This window comes from Lynx canadensis, chromosome A1, assembly GCF_007474595.2.
Source record: "Lynx canadensis isolate LIC74 chromosome A1, mLynCan4.pri.v2, whole genome shotgun sequence".
NCBI classification, from domain to species: domain Eukaryota; kingdom Metazoa; phylum Chordata; class Mammalia; order Carnivora; family Felidae; genus Lynx; species Lynx canadensis.
In genome coordinates this window covers 203158618-203171317 of record NC_044303.2, presented here as the reverse complement: position 1 = coordinate 203171317, position 12700 = coordinate 203158618, and the positions used below count along the sequence as shown (strand labels likewise).

The window sequence follows — 12700 nt, the reverse complement described above, 5'->3', positions numbered from 1 at the left end:
TTTCCAGTGCTAATTGCCTCATGAGTGAAGCTATTTCATATAGCACACACAAAACCTACCATTGTACATCAGGGTTTCTGCCGCCGAGACTTAACAAGATAAAAAGAAATCAGAACAGCCTAATGCTTCTATGGCCCTGTCTTCAGACACATTTGCTTTAAAGAATTCTGAAGATTGTCAAGTATGTGCGAAGAGAGTATTTTCTTTTCTCAAATAGTTCACACTCCTTAATTCCGTTTCAAATTTACTTTCATGATAATAGCTAACAATTACATAGCATTAAGTGCAGAGCATAATTTCTAAGCACCGTGTATCTAGACGCTATAAAAATATTTATAATATCAACATAAAATATGTATCGCTCCAACAACCTGATAAGATACATATGTTATTTTCCTCATTTTATAATTGAAAAAAACTAAAACCCAGAATTTTGGAGACTGCTACAGTATCATTTAGCTTACAGTATTTTTCCCACTTCTTGATATGTAAATTTCTCTTTGAACAATTTTTGTATTGTCTTCTGACCCAGCTTCTGTGTGGAGACCCTTTGTGGGGTCTTCTCCTTCCCTGATGCTGAGCATTCTGCGAGTTTCTCAGAAAAGACATTTCACTTCCTGCTATCTGGAAACTTTTGTTTAAAATGTCCCTGTTAATTCCATATGTCCCTTTTCACACTTGTTCTCATTTTGAAACTGTTTTTTATAGATTTTGACCTGATGAGTTATCCTTTATTTTATTCATTACATGTTCTGTTCTTTCTTCTTTTTGCCCTAATTCTGAGAGGTTTCCTAGACTTCATGTGCCAACTTCTTACACGTGAGCACTTTTTGAAAAAAATTTTTCTGGATACTCTTTTCACAGCATATTGTTCTTGTTGTCTTACATAAAATATCTTCCTGAAGACATAATTTATAGACTATTTTTAATAATGTAATTTCCCTTAACCCCAAATGCCTCTCTGTTCTCTGGACTTTCTTTTGCTCTTTGACTTAGTCTCTCTCTTTTATGATGGAGACTTTTCTCAGAAGACTCATAATGTTTTGCTTAGATATCATATTAGATGATAGAATACCAACATATAATTACAGTCTCTATGTACATATGTAAGGCTTTTTGAAAAATCGTTAGATAATGAACAAGAATTTTTACTGGAAGATCTTGAAATGTCTCCCATTGGATATAGTTTTCTTGTGTCCTGCTTGGGGAGAATTGGCCTGACTCCAAACATTCTAATGTTAAGACTGAAAGTTCTGTATTCACTAGGAAGTGAATTTCAGCCTGGCTTTCCTGGAAACTGCTTCTTAACTGGTACCTCATGTCCTAAGCACCTCTGGGGCTCAGTGGTGAAGAATCATGGAAGTAAAATATAATTTCTCCATTAGCTTTCGTATTTTCCAAAATGTTTTTGAGATCTCTTGTTCTCTGTTTTCTCCTCTTTCTTCTATTTATCTATCTATCTGTGTGTCTTCTCATATTATTTTGGAATGGTTTCAAGAGGTAGGAAGAATAAATGATTAGGTTTAATCCATAATGTTTCCTTGCAGGTTAGGAGAATTACTTATACTAGCAGCCTTGCTTCCTTTTAGGTTGGAGTGACAGAATTAAGATTCAGAAGAGCTGAATTCCTGGCCCAGTTCTTACTATCTATGTCACCATGTTCATGCTACTTAATGTTCCTGCAGTTTCATTTAGTCATCTGCACGCTGGGCAGGGAAATGTAATGGTTGTGACATGTCCTTGCAGGTGGCAGTGGAGAGTGGATGCTAGGTGTTGCTTTAGGGAAAGGAAGAGCTTTCTTTATCTGGATTTACTAATTGTAAGATTAAATGTGTGCACATCCTGGTTGCAGACTAATTAGTTGTCTATTCATTCAATAACATTTGTTAAAAGTCTGTATGCTGACCCAGTGATTTCAATTCTAAGATAAATGAAAATACATCTCCTCACAAGAAACTGTACAAGAATGTTCACATCAGCAGTATTCACAGTGGCTGAAAGGTAGAAACAATGCAGATGTGCATCAACTGATGAATGGATAAACATCTGGTATAGCCATACAACAGAACAGTCTTCCGCAAAAGAGAAAGTGCTGAAACATGCTACAGCATGGATGAGACTTGAAAATATGCTAAGTGAAAGAAGCCAATAACAAAAGACTACACATTATATCATCTCATTGATATGAAATGTCCAGAAAAAAACAATCTCTGGAGGCAGAAAGTAGATTGCTGACTGCTTACAGCAATGGGGGCAGGAAGGAAGGGGAGAGAGAAATGAGTGCTAATAGGTAGGGGTTCCTACTTGGAGTGATACAATTTTCTAAAATTGGTTTGGGTAATGGCTGTACAACTCTGTGAACATACTAGAAAAAATTCAATCATATACTTTAAATGAGTGAATTATACTGTAACTGAATTATAGCTCAAAAAGCTGTTAAAAATAAAGCATCTGAGAAAATTGAAGCAGGAAAACAATCTCTTATGTGTACTTTAATGGCATTAGAAATACAAAATTGAGTAATATAGATGAGGTCATGGAATTTAAATTCTAGTGGAGGGACATAAATAAAATAAATGTAACTATAAATTCCAATGAAAGAAGAGACCCAGATAGAAAACTAAATGGGGGGGTGGTGAAAGCTGAGGGTGATCATAATGATTAAATGAAAATCCAAATGACAAGGAGAAACTAGGTGTGATGCAAAATGACAGAAAGTAAAAAGAGAATTTTAGACATCAAAACCTCTGTGGTGGGGAGAACTCAGCTTACTGTAGGGGCTGAAAATTTACCCAGGTGTCCAGAAAATAGTGAGGGAGTAAGCTGTGGGTGAGGAGGTTGCATAGATAAACTGAAACTATTCAAGATCTTGTAGCTCATCTTGGAGCTCAAATGTACTGTAAGAGAAATGGGAAGCCTCTAAAGGGTTTTAAGCGGCATGATATTATTAGACATTAAGTAATATTATTTGCTTATCAAGATCACTCTTGCTACTCTATGACAAATATAGTTTTGACTTTCTGTCCTAAAACTACTTGTGCACATCTAAACAGAAATCTCAGCAACACTGATAAACCTATGTCACTCACAATTTTAAAAAGTGCCTCTGGGTGCCTAGGTGGCTCAGTCAGAGGAGCATCTGACTCTTGATCTCCACTAAGGTCATGATTTCACAGTTCGTGGGATCGAATCCTGTATCGGGCTCTGCGCTGACAGCACAGAGCCTGCTTGAAATTCTCTCTCTCTCCCTCTCTCTCTCTGCCCTTCCCCCGCTCACATGCTCGCTTGCTCCTCTCTCTCGCTCTCAAAATAAATAAACATTTTTGTTTAACAAAAAGTGTCTCAACCAGTGGCAATGTTAATTGGTAAAGTCAATATGTATAGAATCTCTAAAATGTTCACAGTCAGTAATTCCATTCCCTGGACTGTCCAAAATATAATGAAGAGTAATATATAAAGATGTTCACTGCAGCACTATTTAACCTGAAAGTACAAAATCTGTAAATAGTTGCTAATTCTGTATATGTGTAATTAGCCTGACTTCTTTAGAATTGTAGCTAATGTCTTAAAAATAAACACAGGTCTACATAAATAAGATGGTCCAATTATAAATCCAGGACATGTATAATTTTGCTACTTTGCTTTAACCAAGTGGTCAGTTACTATGTGAAATGGCTGAAGATTATTATGGGGAAATTAACTATTAAACTTGAAAAGGGCCATGACATCCATTTTTGTCACTCAAACTTGGGTGAAAGTGTCAGGTAAACGTTCAACTAAAAAATAATCAACATCGGGGCGCCTGGGTGGCTCAGTCGGTTAAGCATCCGACTTCGGCTCAGGTCACGATCTCACGGTCCATGAGTTCGAGCCCCGCGTCGGGCTCTGGGCTGATGGCTCAGAGCCTGGACCCTGCTTCCGATTCTGTGTCTCCTTCTCTCTCTGCCCCTCCCCCATTCATGCTCTGTCTCTGTCTCAAAAATAAATAAAAACGTTAAAAAAATTTAAAAAAAATAATCAACATCAATATATATGCTGTGTGCATATAATCGTGTACAGAGGTCACTTGAATAGTTTCATTCCACATGCACAACGCACATACACATACACACACACACACACACACACACACACACATCACAGAGAATTAATAGCATCAGAATGGTTTCTTTTGCAATAACACAGATAATACCAGGATGCACCAGGGAGCATCACCATATTCCCTTGATTTTTTTTTTTTTTTGAAAAAAAATAATGGTAAGTTGTGTATCAAGATGCCTTCACAAAGAAATTTATTTGTAGAAGAAAAGTATTCAGTCTAAGTAAAAACAGTCTTTTTTCCTAGTATATGCAGATTTTTTCTTCATTATCACCACCTCTGCTGCCTAACTCATAGTTTGTTACTTCTTTGTACAAAATGATAAAACGAAAATTTTTCACAGACTCTGAAAATGTTCAGCACTCTTCATTGTGGTGCTATGGTTTGCCATAATTTGTATTTTAATTATAAGAAACTATATTTGAAAGTCCTTACCCTTAACCCATTACTTACTTGTCTCTAAGTAATGAAGTGAATTATCTGCTAAAGAAAAGAATTACACTTAGAATGGCAAAATGTTCACATAAGCATCACATCAGATATATTTTGCCTGCCTCTTACTCACTTTGGGATATAGGTTCATTGAATAATAAATAATGCAGAATTACAAATACTACTTAAATTGCTTTTTGGTGTTGGTGTTGCTTCAGTTTGTGGTTTTTGACCAAGTAGATATAGCTTAATTAGATTTTGTTAAATAAGCTTTTGATAATGAGTAATGTATTATTCTAATGCATTTAAAATTCTTGCATTACTCATCAACATTCAAGTTCATAAATACAAGTCAACATAATTAAATGTGAATTGGTAAAAATGCATCTGCCCAAAGATTCTCAATTTATAATAAGTCCCAAAAGTAGGTTTAAAGGGAAAGTTGCTCAGAAAAAAAATGCAAAACATCTTGTAACATTTTAATAGTATAATGTCACACTAATATCTATCAAATGCAATTAAATAGTGAAACATCAAATAAAATTTAAAGTTTTGCAACTTAAATGGATACTAAGAAAAAGTAATGGAATAAATTCATACTTCCAAATCATTTCACTTTAATTGGGCCTAACAGTTGGTAGAGTCACTAGGAAAAACTTAATTGAATTTATAAGATATAAAAAGTTTCAGGGGCGCCTGGGTGGCACAGTCGGTTAAGCGTCCGACTTCAGCCAGGTCACGATCTCGTGGTCCGTGAGTTCGAGCCCCGCATCAGGCTCTGGGCTGATGGCTCAGAGCCTGGAGCCTGTTTCCGACTCTGTGTCTCCCTCTCTCTCTGCCCCTCCCCCGTTCATGCTCTGTCTCTCTCTGTCCCAAAAATAAATAAACGTTGAAAAAAAAATTAAAAAAAAAAGATATAAAAAGTTTCACCCAACAGAGAAAATAAATAAATTCTTATGGTTAATTTTGGCTGTGTTGATATGGAAAACAAATAAAAGGAGCATTGCTGGGAGCGTACAGATTGCATTTAGCACAAAGATAACATAACAGTAGGCTAATTAGTCCTTAAACCCCAGAAGGTTGAATTGTTTTTTCCTGAGAAGCTCCTAGAAACAAAGGCCTGTCTCTGACTTACTGTGTAATATGGGCGAAGCCTCCCTTCACTAATGAACATATCAGTGACCTCTGACATCACTATTATTGTGGCTGCAACACGAAGCAGAGATGGAAGGCCAGAAATGGCAATAGTTTCAGGAAGTGACTCCCATCTCTAGGGTCCTTGTGTACTTACGACACAATAAGCTTTTCGTACAGTTGTTCATACTAATTGATGAAAAGTAGTGAAAGAAATAACAAGCCAAGATATAAAATCTCCTCCCTTACCAGAGGCAAGATGTTGGCCGACAATATATATGAAATGGGAACATTATCTATAAAAGAGCCCTATATATAAGTGTGACCCAGGAAAATAATGTCAGAATCCCTGAAATGGCAAATAGTCTGGGGATAAATTCTTCCAAGGTAAATTACTCAGATAATAAAAACCATCCAGAAAAGTCCTCTATTCCTTCAATCCATTTGAATGATTATGTCATAACTATAGATTAGCTGTGAAAGCACAATGCTAGGCCAGAGTCACCTTTTTATTAAATAAATAAAAAATAAAATTTTAGCTAATAAATATATAATCACTGTTAGTAATCTCAAGAAAAATCACATTTAACCTCCTAATTAGATATTTCTTTTTGTGTGTGTGGTACACATGAAACTCAGCAAGACTGAGACTGTGTCCTTACTACACAAAGACCAGTATAATTTTACTTTTTTCTTTTTGGTTTTTTTAAGCTTATTTATTTATTTTGAGAGCAAGAGAGAAAGAGAGAGAAGATGCATGTACAAGTGGGGGAGGGGCAGAGAGAGGGGGAAGAGAGAATTTTTTTAAAGATAATTTATTGTCAAATTGGCTCCCATACAACACCAAGTGCTCATCCCAATAAGTGCCCTCTTCAATGCCCATCACCCACTTTCCCCTCTCCCCCACCCCCCATCAACCCTCAGTTTGTTCTCTGTATTTTAAGAGTCTCTTATGGTGGAACAGAGAATTTCAAGCAGGCTCCACACTGTCAGCACAGAGCCTGATGCAGGGCTCAAAATCACAAATGGCGAGATCATGACCTGAGCCAAGATCAAGAGTCGGCCGCCACTTAACTGATTAAGTCAGCCAGGTGCTCCTACTTTTACTTTTTAAGTAACTATATTTTCCCTAGTTTGGATGATTACATACCATGGTATAGACAAAAACATAAGATTTTTTTTTTTTTTTACTAAACTCTCTAGCTCCCACCCAGTTATTTCTAAAAACAAACAAACAAACAAAGAGAAAAAAAAAACAAGTCTTACAAGACTAAAATCAAAGGCTATGTTCCTCCTGGAGGCTCTAGGGGAGAATCCACTCCTTGCTGTTTCCAGCTTTTAGACACTGAATGCACTCTTTGACTCCTGGGACATCACTGTGATCTCTGCTTCCATCATCACATCTCCCTTTCTGCCACCTGGTTATTTCTAACAGTTTTGGTAGTATTTGACTCTTCTTTAGTCCCTGAAGGCTTCTAACATCATCCTCTCCTGAGAAAGAAGGGAAATACAGAGCCTCTGCCCTACTTACACCGGAGATAGGAGAAAACTACGTGCCAGACACAGCAATAGCTCTCTTGGGCAGGTGAGAGAAGCACCTAGTTAGCTCTGCGGGAGTCTCAGTGGGAGCAAAGCCCAGGAAGTGGAAAAGGCCTTGGCTCAGAAGTCATCCTAAAAAGGGACACTGGATCACCAGCACAGTGGTAAAGTCCTGACCTACCCCGGAGTGGCAGACTCCCCTACATTCAGCAGGATGGGACTGACCAAAGAGCAGAATGAGTAAACTTTCTTGGCCATGCAAAAGCTTATGAAAGTATCAAGTTAAAAAAGAAAAAAAAAAACTTTATTTCAGTATCTCCCACCCCTCCATGGAAACTGATTCTTAAGTGTCACTTTCTCAGTCGCTGAATTATTACTGAACATCAGTTTGGCATTGTAGGAATCATAGCGAAGCCCTGCCCTTAAAGTGTCTTCTTCAGGAAAGAGCCTGAGGTGAACAGATCATAACCCTAACATTTCTACTATGTTAGAGATTTTTCCCATATTTCTTGTCCTTTAGGAAAAAAAGTACTGCCAGAGTTTTGTCTTTCTTATTTCTGCTTTTTCCGTTACATTATCCTGACATGTTATATAGGTTTTGAGAAATCTTATTGATATCATATAAAAATGTTAATGAAATAATAATAAGATTTAAATGTCTTGACATAGGTAAATAAGTATTTACATCATTACTTCCTTAGTTTTTTGTTTTGGAAAAACATATATTGTAATTGCGAGTTTTAAAATCTATCTTTTTCAGATACCTTCCAGTTAGAAACCTAAACCTAGTAATTGTTTAATTTGTGTCTGACATTTCCTTTCGTCCAGTTATGCAAGAGAAAATCCAGTATTGCAAACTACTCCACACTGGATTTTGTTTAGAGTATTACCTCACTTTTTAATCATTTCTCATTTATTTGAAGTGCATGGTAAAAGTTAACCATCATCTGATCTCAATTTATTTCTTAGTCACTTTTTTTGTTGTTTGATATTTGTCTCAGATGATTCACTTGAGAAAATGTGGAGAATCTTTAATTTCATGAATTTCATTCATTCAAAAGATTCTGGCACACTATTCCAATTCCTGAAAGGTGGCCCTATGTTTTTATTCAGTAGGAGGTAAAAGTTTAATTATGTACCATGTGCCACATTTTGAAAAGTATAGTCTCTTTTTACATTGTTCAAGAAATAAAAGTAAAAGTAATCAAAAGGGATCACTCAATTGAGGTAAAATAAATAAAGTGTAGCATTTTATTTGCATGTGAACAGTGAACCACATATATTAGTGGAAACGCCATGCTTACTTTTGTTAAGGCTGAAGCCTGTTTCCTTGTAAAGTTTTTCTCATGAAAGAAAAAAAAAAGGGTACTAGGTTGCAACATATTTCCACTGAGGATTGAGGGAGAGAGAGTTTTCTACATTTGATTCTAACCTTTAAAATTTTAAAGAACATGACAGTCTAATGTGCCTTAAAACAAGGTCATTTATAAGTCTGCTTATCTTCCCGAGGGAGGAAACGTGGCAGTTTATTTAGATCCTTTTCAACGTAAACATTCTTACAATCCAACTCTTAATTTGCTATAGACTATAAATGTCATTACATTCTATAAGTTCTCCTTTGGACTTTGTTACATGTTTTCGTAAATAAGAACCTTAAAATGATACACTTCCTAAAAGCCATTCACTCTATGCATAAATAATAGACGCTACTGATTTCTGAGACAATATATAAAATTCAAAGAAGGTGAAGACGTTCACTCCCAGGCTTAGTGCGGCAGGAGTTTGGGTTTTCCAAAGCTAATGTCATTCAGAACTGTGGACAGCTCCTGCGGAGGCATGGAGTCGATGGCAATTTCCCTTAAACATAACTCAAAGTAATGCTGCTTTTTATCGCTATCTTTGATTGCTGTTTAATAGACGCCTATTAAATCGGCTTAATTTGCACATATACTCTTTTTCACTGACTCTTTTTCTTTTTCGAATGAATTCACTTATAAAGAAAGAAAGAAAAGAAAAGAAAAGAAAAGAAAAGAAAAGAAAAGAAAAGAAAAGAAAAAGAAAAGGCAAGCCACCCTGAGTTTTAGAATTTAAATGGAAAACCCAACCTTATTCGGAAGCTGCAGCGTGTGCGCACGTTAATAAGAGGATCTACTTCACGACCTTCATTTGATAATCTCTAAACATGCTTATAACCGAATACATACTTGGGAGACAAATAAGATCGGGAAACGTCTTAATTTTAATTCTCCGAAGCAGTTTCCCTGGCGGACAGCTCTCCTCCTGCCCTAGTTCCCGGGCTGGGAAATGGGAAAGAGATTTCCGAAACAGACTTGTAGTCAAGGTCAAGAAAGGGTGTCTCTCAGTCTCAGGGAGGGGGCTCTGGAAACGCCCCCTGTCTGTTTCTGGAACTCGAAGCTTCCTGCCACGCTGCTGCCCAAGCTGGCAGCGCCTGCCCGGCTGAAATCTCAAGTCAGGGACTATCCAAGCGCAAATTGCCCTTCCTGAGCCTGCCAGCCACTATTCTGAAGAAATGCATTGAGGATGCCCAGTGCCTATAAGCAGATGAAAAACAGATTAACATTCCCCAGGGGTGAGAGCGGCTGGAACAGCTAGGACTTGTGAGTCACTGTCTCCGCTTGCCCCATCCTCTCCTCAAACCCAGGAGCGCCTTCTTCCCCTTTGGGAAAGGCGGGGGGCAGCGCGAGGATGGGTGTCACCCCAAAGACGACTTTCTGGCCGCTTCCTTACACTCTCAGCTCCGAAGTAAAAGTTTTTTTGTTTTTTGGTTTTTTGTTTTGTTGTTGTTGTTGTCGTTTTTTGGCACAACTTAGCATCCTCCCATCTGGGGGGGGGGGGTCACATCTTCCCCGATGTATCCCCAAAGTTCACAAGGCAAAGGAGGCGAAACCTCCCAGGGATTCCCGGGCAACAGGAGCTCCTCATCCCACCCCCTCCTCGGCGGAAACTAGTTGAAGAGTGGAGCCCGAGCAGCCGGAGTGGAAGCCGCCGGCAGCGCCACCCCCCTCCCGCCCCGCAACCCCTCCCTCCGAGTCCCCGGGCGCCCCCACCCAGGTGCGGGGACGCGTGTTGGAGGGCGCGCCCGGAAGGGAGGGTGGGGCGGCGGCAGGGAGTCCTCACCTGAAATCGCTGTAAGGGTGGATAATCCAGAAGCCTGCAGTTTTAACCCTTTCCTGCTCCTTTTCCACCGCCTTCTGGCTCCCAAACATGCGGAGGGAGAATTTGTTGACCCCGGGCTGTAGCATGGAGGTGAACTGCCTCTGCATGAAGCCGTACTGCCGCCGGGGGCCCTCGGCGTCCTCGAAGCCCCCGGCCGACTCCTCGCCGCCGCCGCCGCCGCCGTCCACCTTGAAGCACACCGAGTTGCCGTGCTCCTTCGCGCCGGCCCCGCCGCCCCCCGGCGGGGTGCCCAGGCGCTTGTCGGCCGCGGCCGACCCCGCGCCCGTCGCGGGCGCCTTGGCGGGGAAGACGCTGTTGCCATCGTCCCGGCTGTTGGACGAGGAGTTGGGTTTGCCGCCTCCTTCCATGCCCGGGGGACGCGGCCCGCGACGGCGCGGGCTCCAGACCCGCCGGCCGCCCGGCGCCGGGGGCACGAAGCCGAGGGGGCAGGGGCCCGAGCTGGCTGCCGGCGAGCCCGGCTGCCCGTCGCGGCGGCGGCGGCGGCGGCGGCGGCTTCTGCTTCCCGCCCGCGCCGCTGCTCCCTGCGCGCCTCGCTCCCGCCGCCGCCGCTGCCCTCAGTGGCTGCGCTCCCGGTTCCGCCGCGGCTGGTGCTGAGGCTGAGGCTGCCCGAGCGAGGCGAGGCTCCGCTCAGCCCTCGCGCGCCAGCGCCTCCCCTCGGCTGCCCTCTGCTGGCCGGAAAGGCTCTCTCCCCGCCCGCACAGCGCGCACTCTCCCTCCACTCTTGCTCCACTTCTGCCCAGCGTGACATTGAACTCGGGAGCCCTACGAGGCATTTATTTGTACATGTTGTGAGAGAGTCGGTGTATGTTTGCACGTAAGAGGAGAGAGAGAGGCAGAGAGGCAGAGAAAGACTGAGCTAGCGGATTATGTTCGTCCGAAAGAAATAAACACCCTGAAACTCACTGAGGCATTGTCACATTGTCTGAACGCCTGTTTGAATGATGTTACAGATTGGGAAAGGGAGAGAGCTTGGCTCTGCATGCAGAAAATTCACGTGTAAAGCTAGATGTACATACGAAAGTAAGATTCGACATCGGATAATAAATTTCATGAGTAAAAGGGAAGTTGTGTGTATGTGTGTGTGTGCGTGTGTGTTTCGGAAGGAAGCAGACACCGAAAGGGACCAGGTCTGGGTAACCAGGAGCAATCAGCTGCTTAGGGCTGTGATGAAGATGTGGCACCAAGGGACAGACAGCTGACCTCCTTACACTTATCCTTGTTTATTCTCTCAGAGCTCCTTAAGCAGGGGATGGGATTTCTTTCTTCCCAAGGCCACACACATCAACACACATGCGAGCAAGTCTTCCAGCTGCTAACACTGAGAAAAAAAAAAATGTGTTAGGGAAAACTCGCCAGAGCTGACCTATCTTTTTAGATAAGTTATGTAATCAATAATACACACTAAGAGGCATGCATGTTGGTCAGAGTTCACCTACACCTCGCCAGGAAGCCAAGATGTCTTGGAATTTAGGCAGAATGTAATCACCATTTCAGATGAGGGAAAGTATTCTCAAGTGAGACCTAAAAGGTGCTACTGATGCTGAAGAAAGCATTCTGAGATTCCTCCTGTTCCCCTCAGCGTCTCCCAAACACACCAGATCAGCTAAAGGAAGCAAGATGTGCTGCCAAACTCGCCCATCACTCAGCAGGGCAGCCCCAGAGTCTGAAGAGCTTCAAGACTCCCAAATGTGCCAAAACATCTGTTCCAGATACAAGGACTGCCTTCCTGCCCACGGCCTCTTTAAAGGAAATCCTGCCCTGCCAAGAGTCTCTGATCTAACGGGTTCCCGTCAGCCACAGCCACATTTTAGGGGAAGAAAGGGGAGCACCTCCGGGAGGGAATCTATGCACCGGGTCACCCCATGGCCTAGCATGAAAAAATGAATGGGGTCAATCAAGGTGCTTTCCTGAAAAACCAAGCAGCAGTGAAGCCAATTAACAAGGATAAAGACAAAAGAAGACAACTGGATGCCCTCATGAGGGGTTAACAACTCGAGAAAGGAAGCAGAGAACAAAGAAAAAAGTCGAAAGAAGCAAAACCAAGAAGCTAGTAGTCCTCTGTTCTAATTGTGTAAGATAACCCCTACCATTCTACTTCCCATAGTCTATGCTAAATCTCCTTTTTCAGCGAGCTCCATCCTGACTCAGACACCATCTGTTTTCAACTAATCAAAAACCAGAGCCCTAAGAAATAAGTATAGGTGGCCAAACTTCAATGGTAAAAAATAGGGGAAATATGAACAATGTAGTGCTCTCAACTAGCGAAGTGGGGACTTTGGAAATCCAAGGGGTTATATG

At 41.3% G+C, this 12700-nt stretch overlaps 1 protein-coding gene across 1 annotated transcript in view; it reads right to left on the bottom strand.

Annotated features, from left to right (window-relative positions):
* Positions 1-10749, bottom strand: part of HCN1 (hyperpolarization activated cyclic nucleotide gated potassium channel 1) — a 390610-nt gene extending 379861 nt beyond the window's left edge. Inside the window, exon 1 of the mRNA XM_030330204.1 lies at positions 10343-10749. Coding sequence (XP_030186064.1) covers positions 10343-10749 — 407 coding nt within the window. The remainder of the gene's footprint in view (positions 1-10342) is intronic.
* Positions 10750-12700: the final 1951 nt, after the last annotated feature.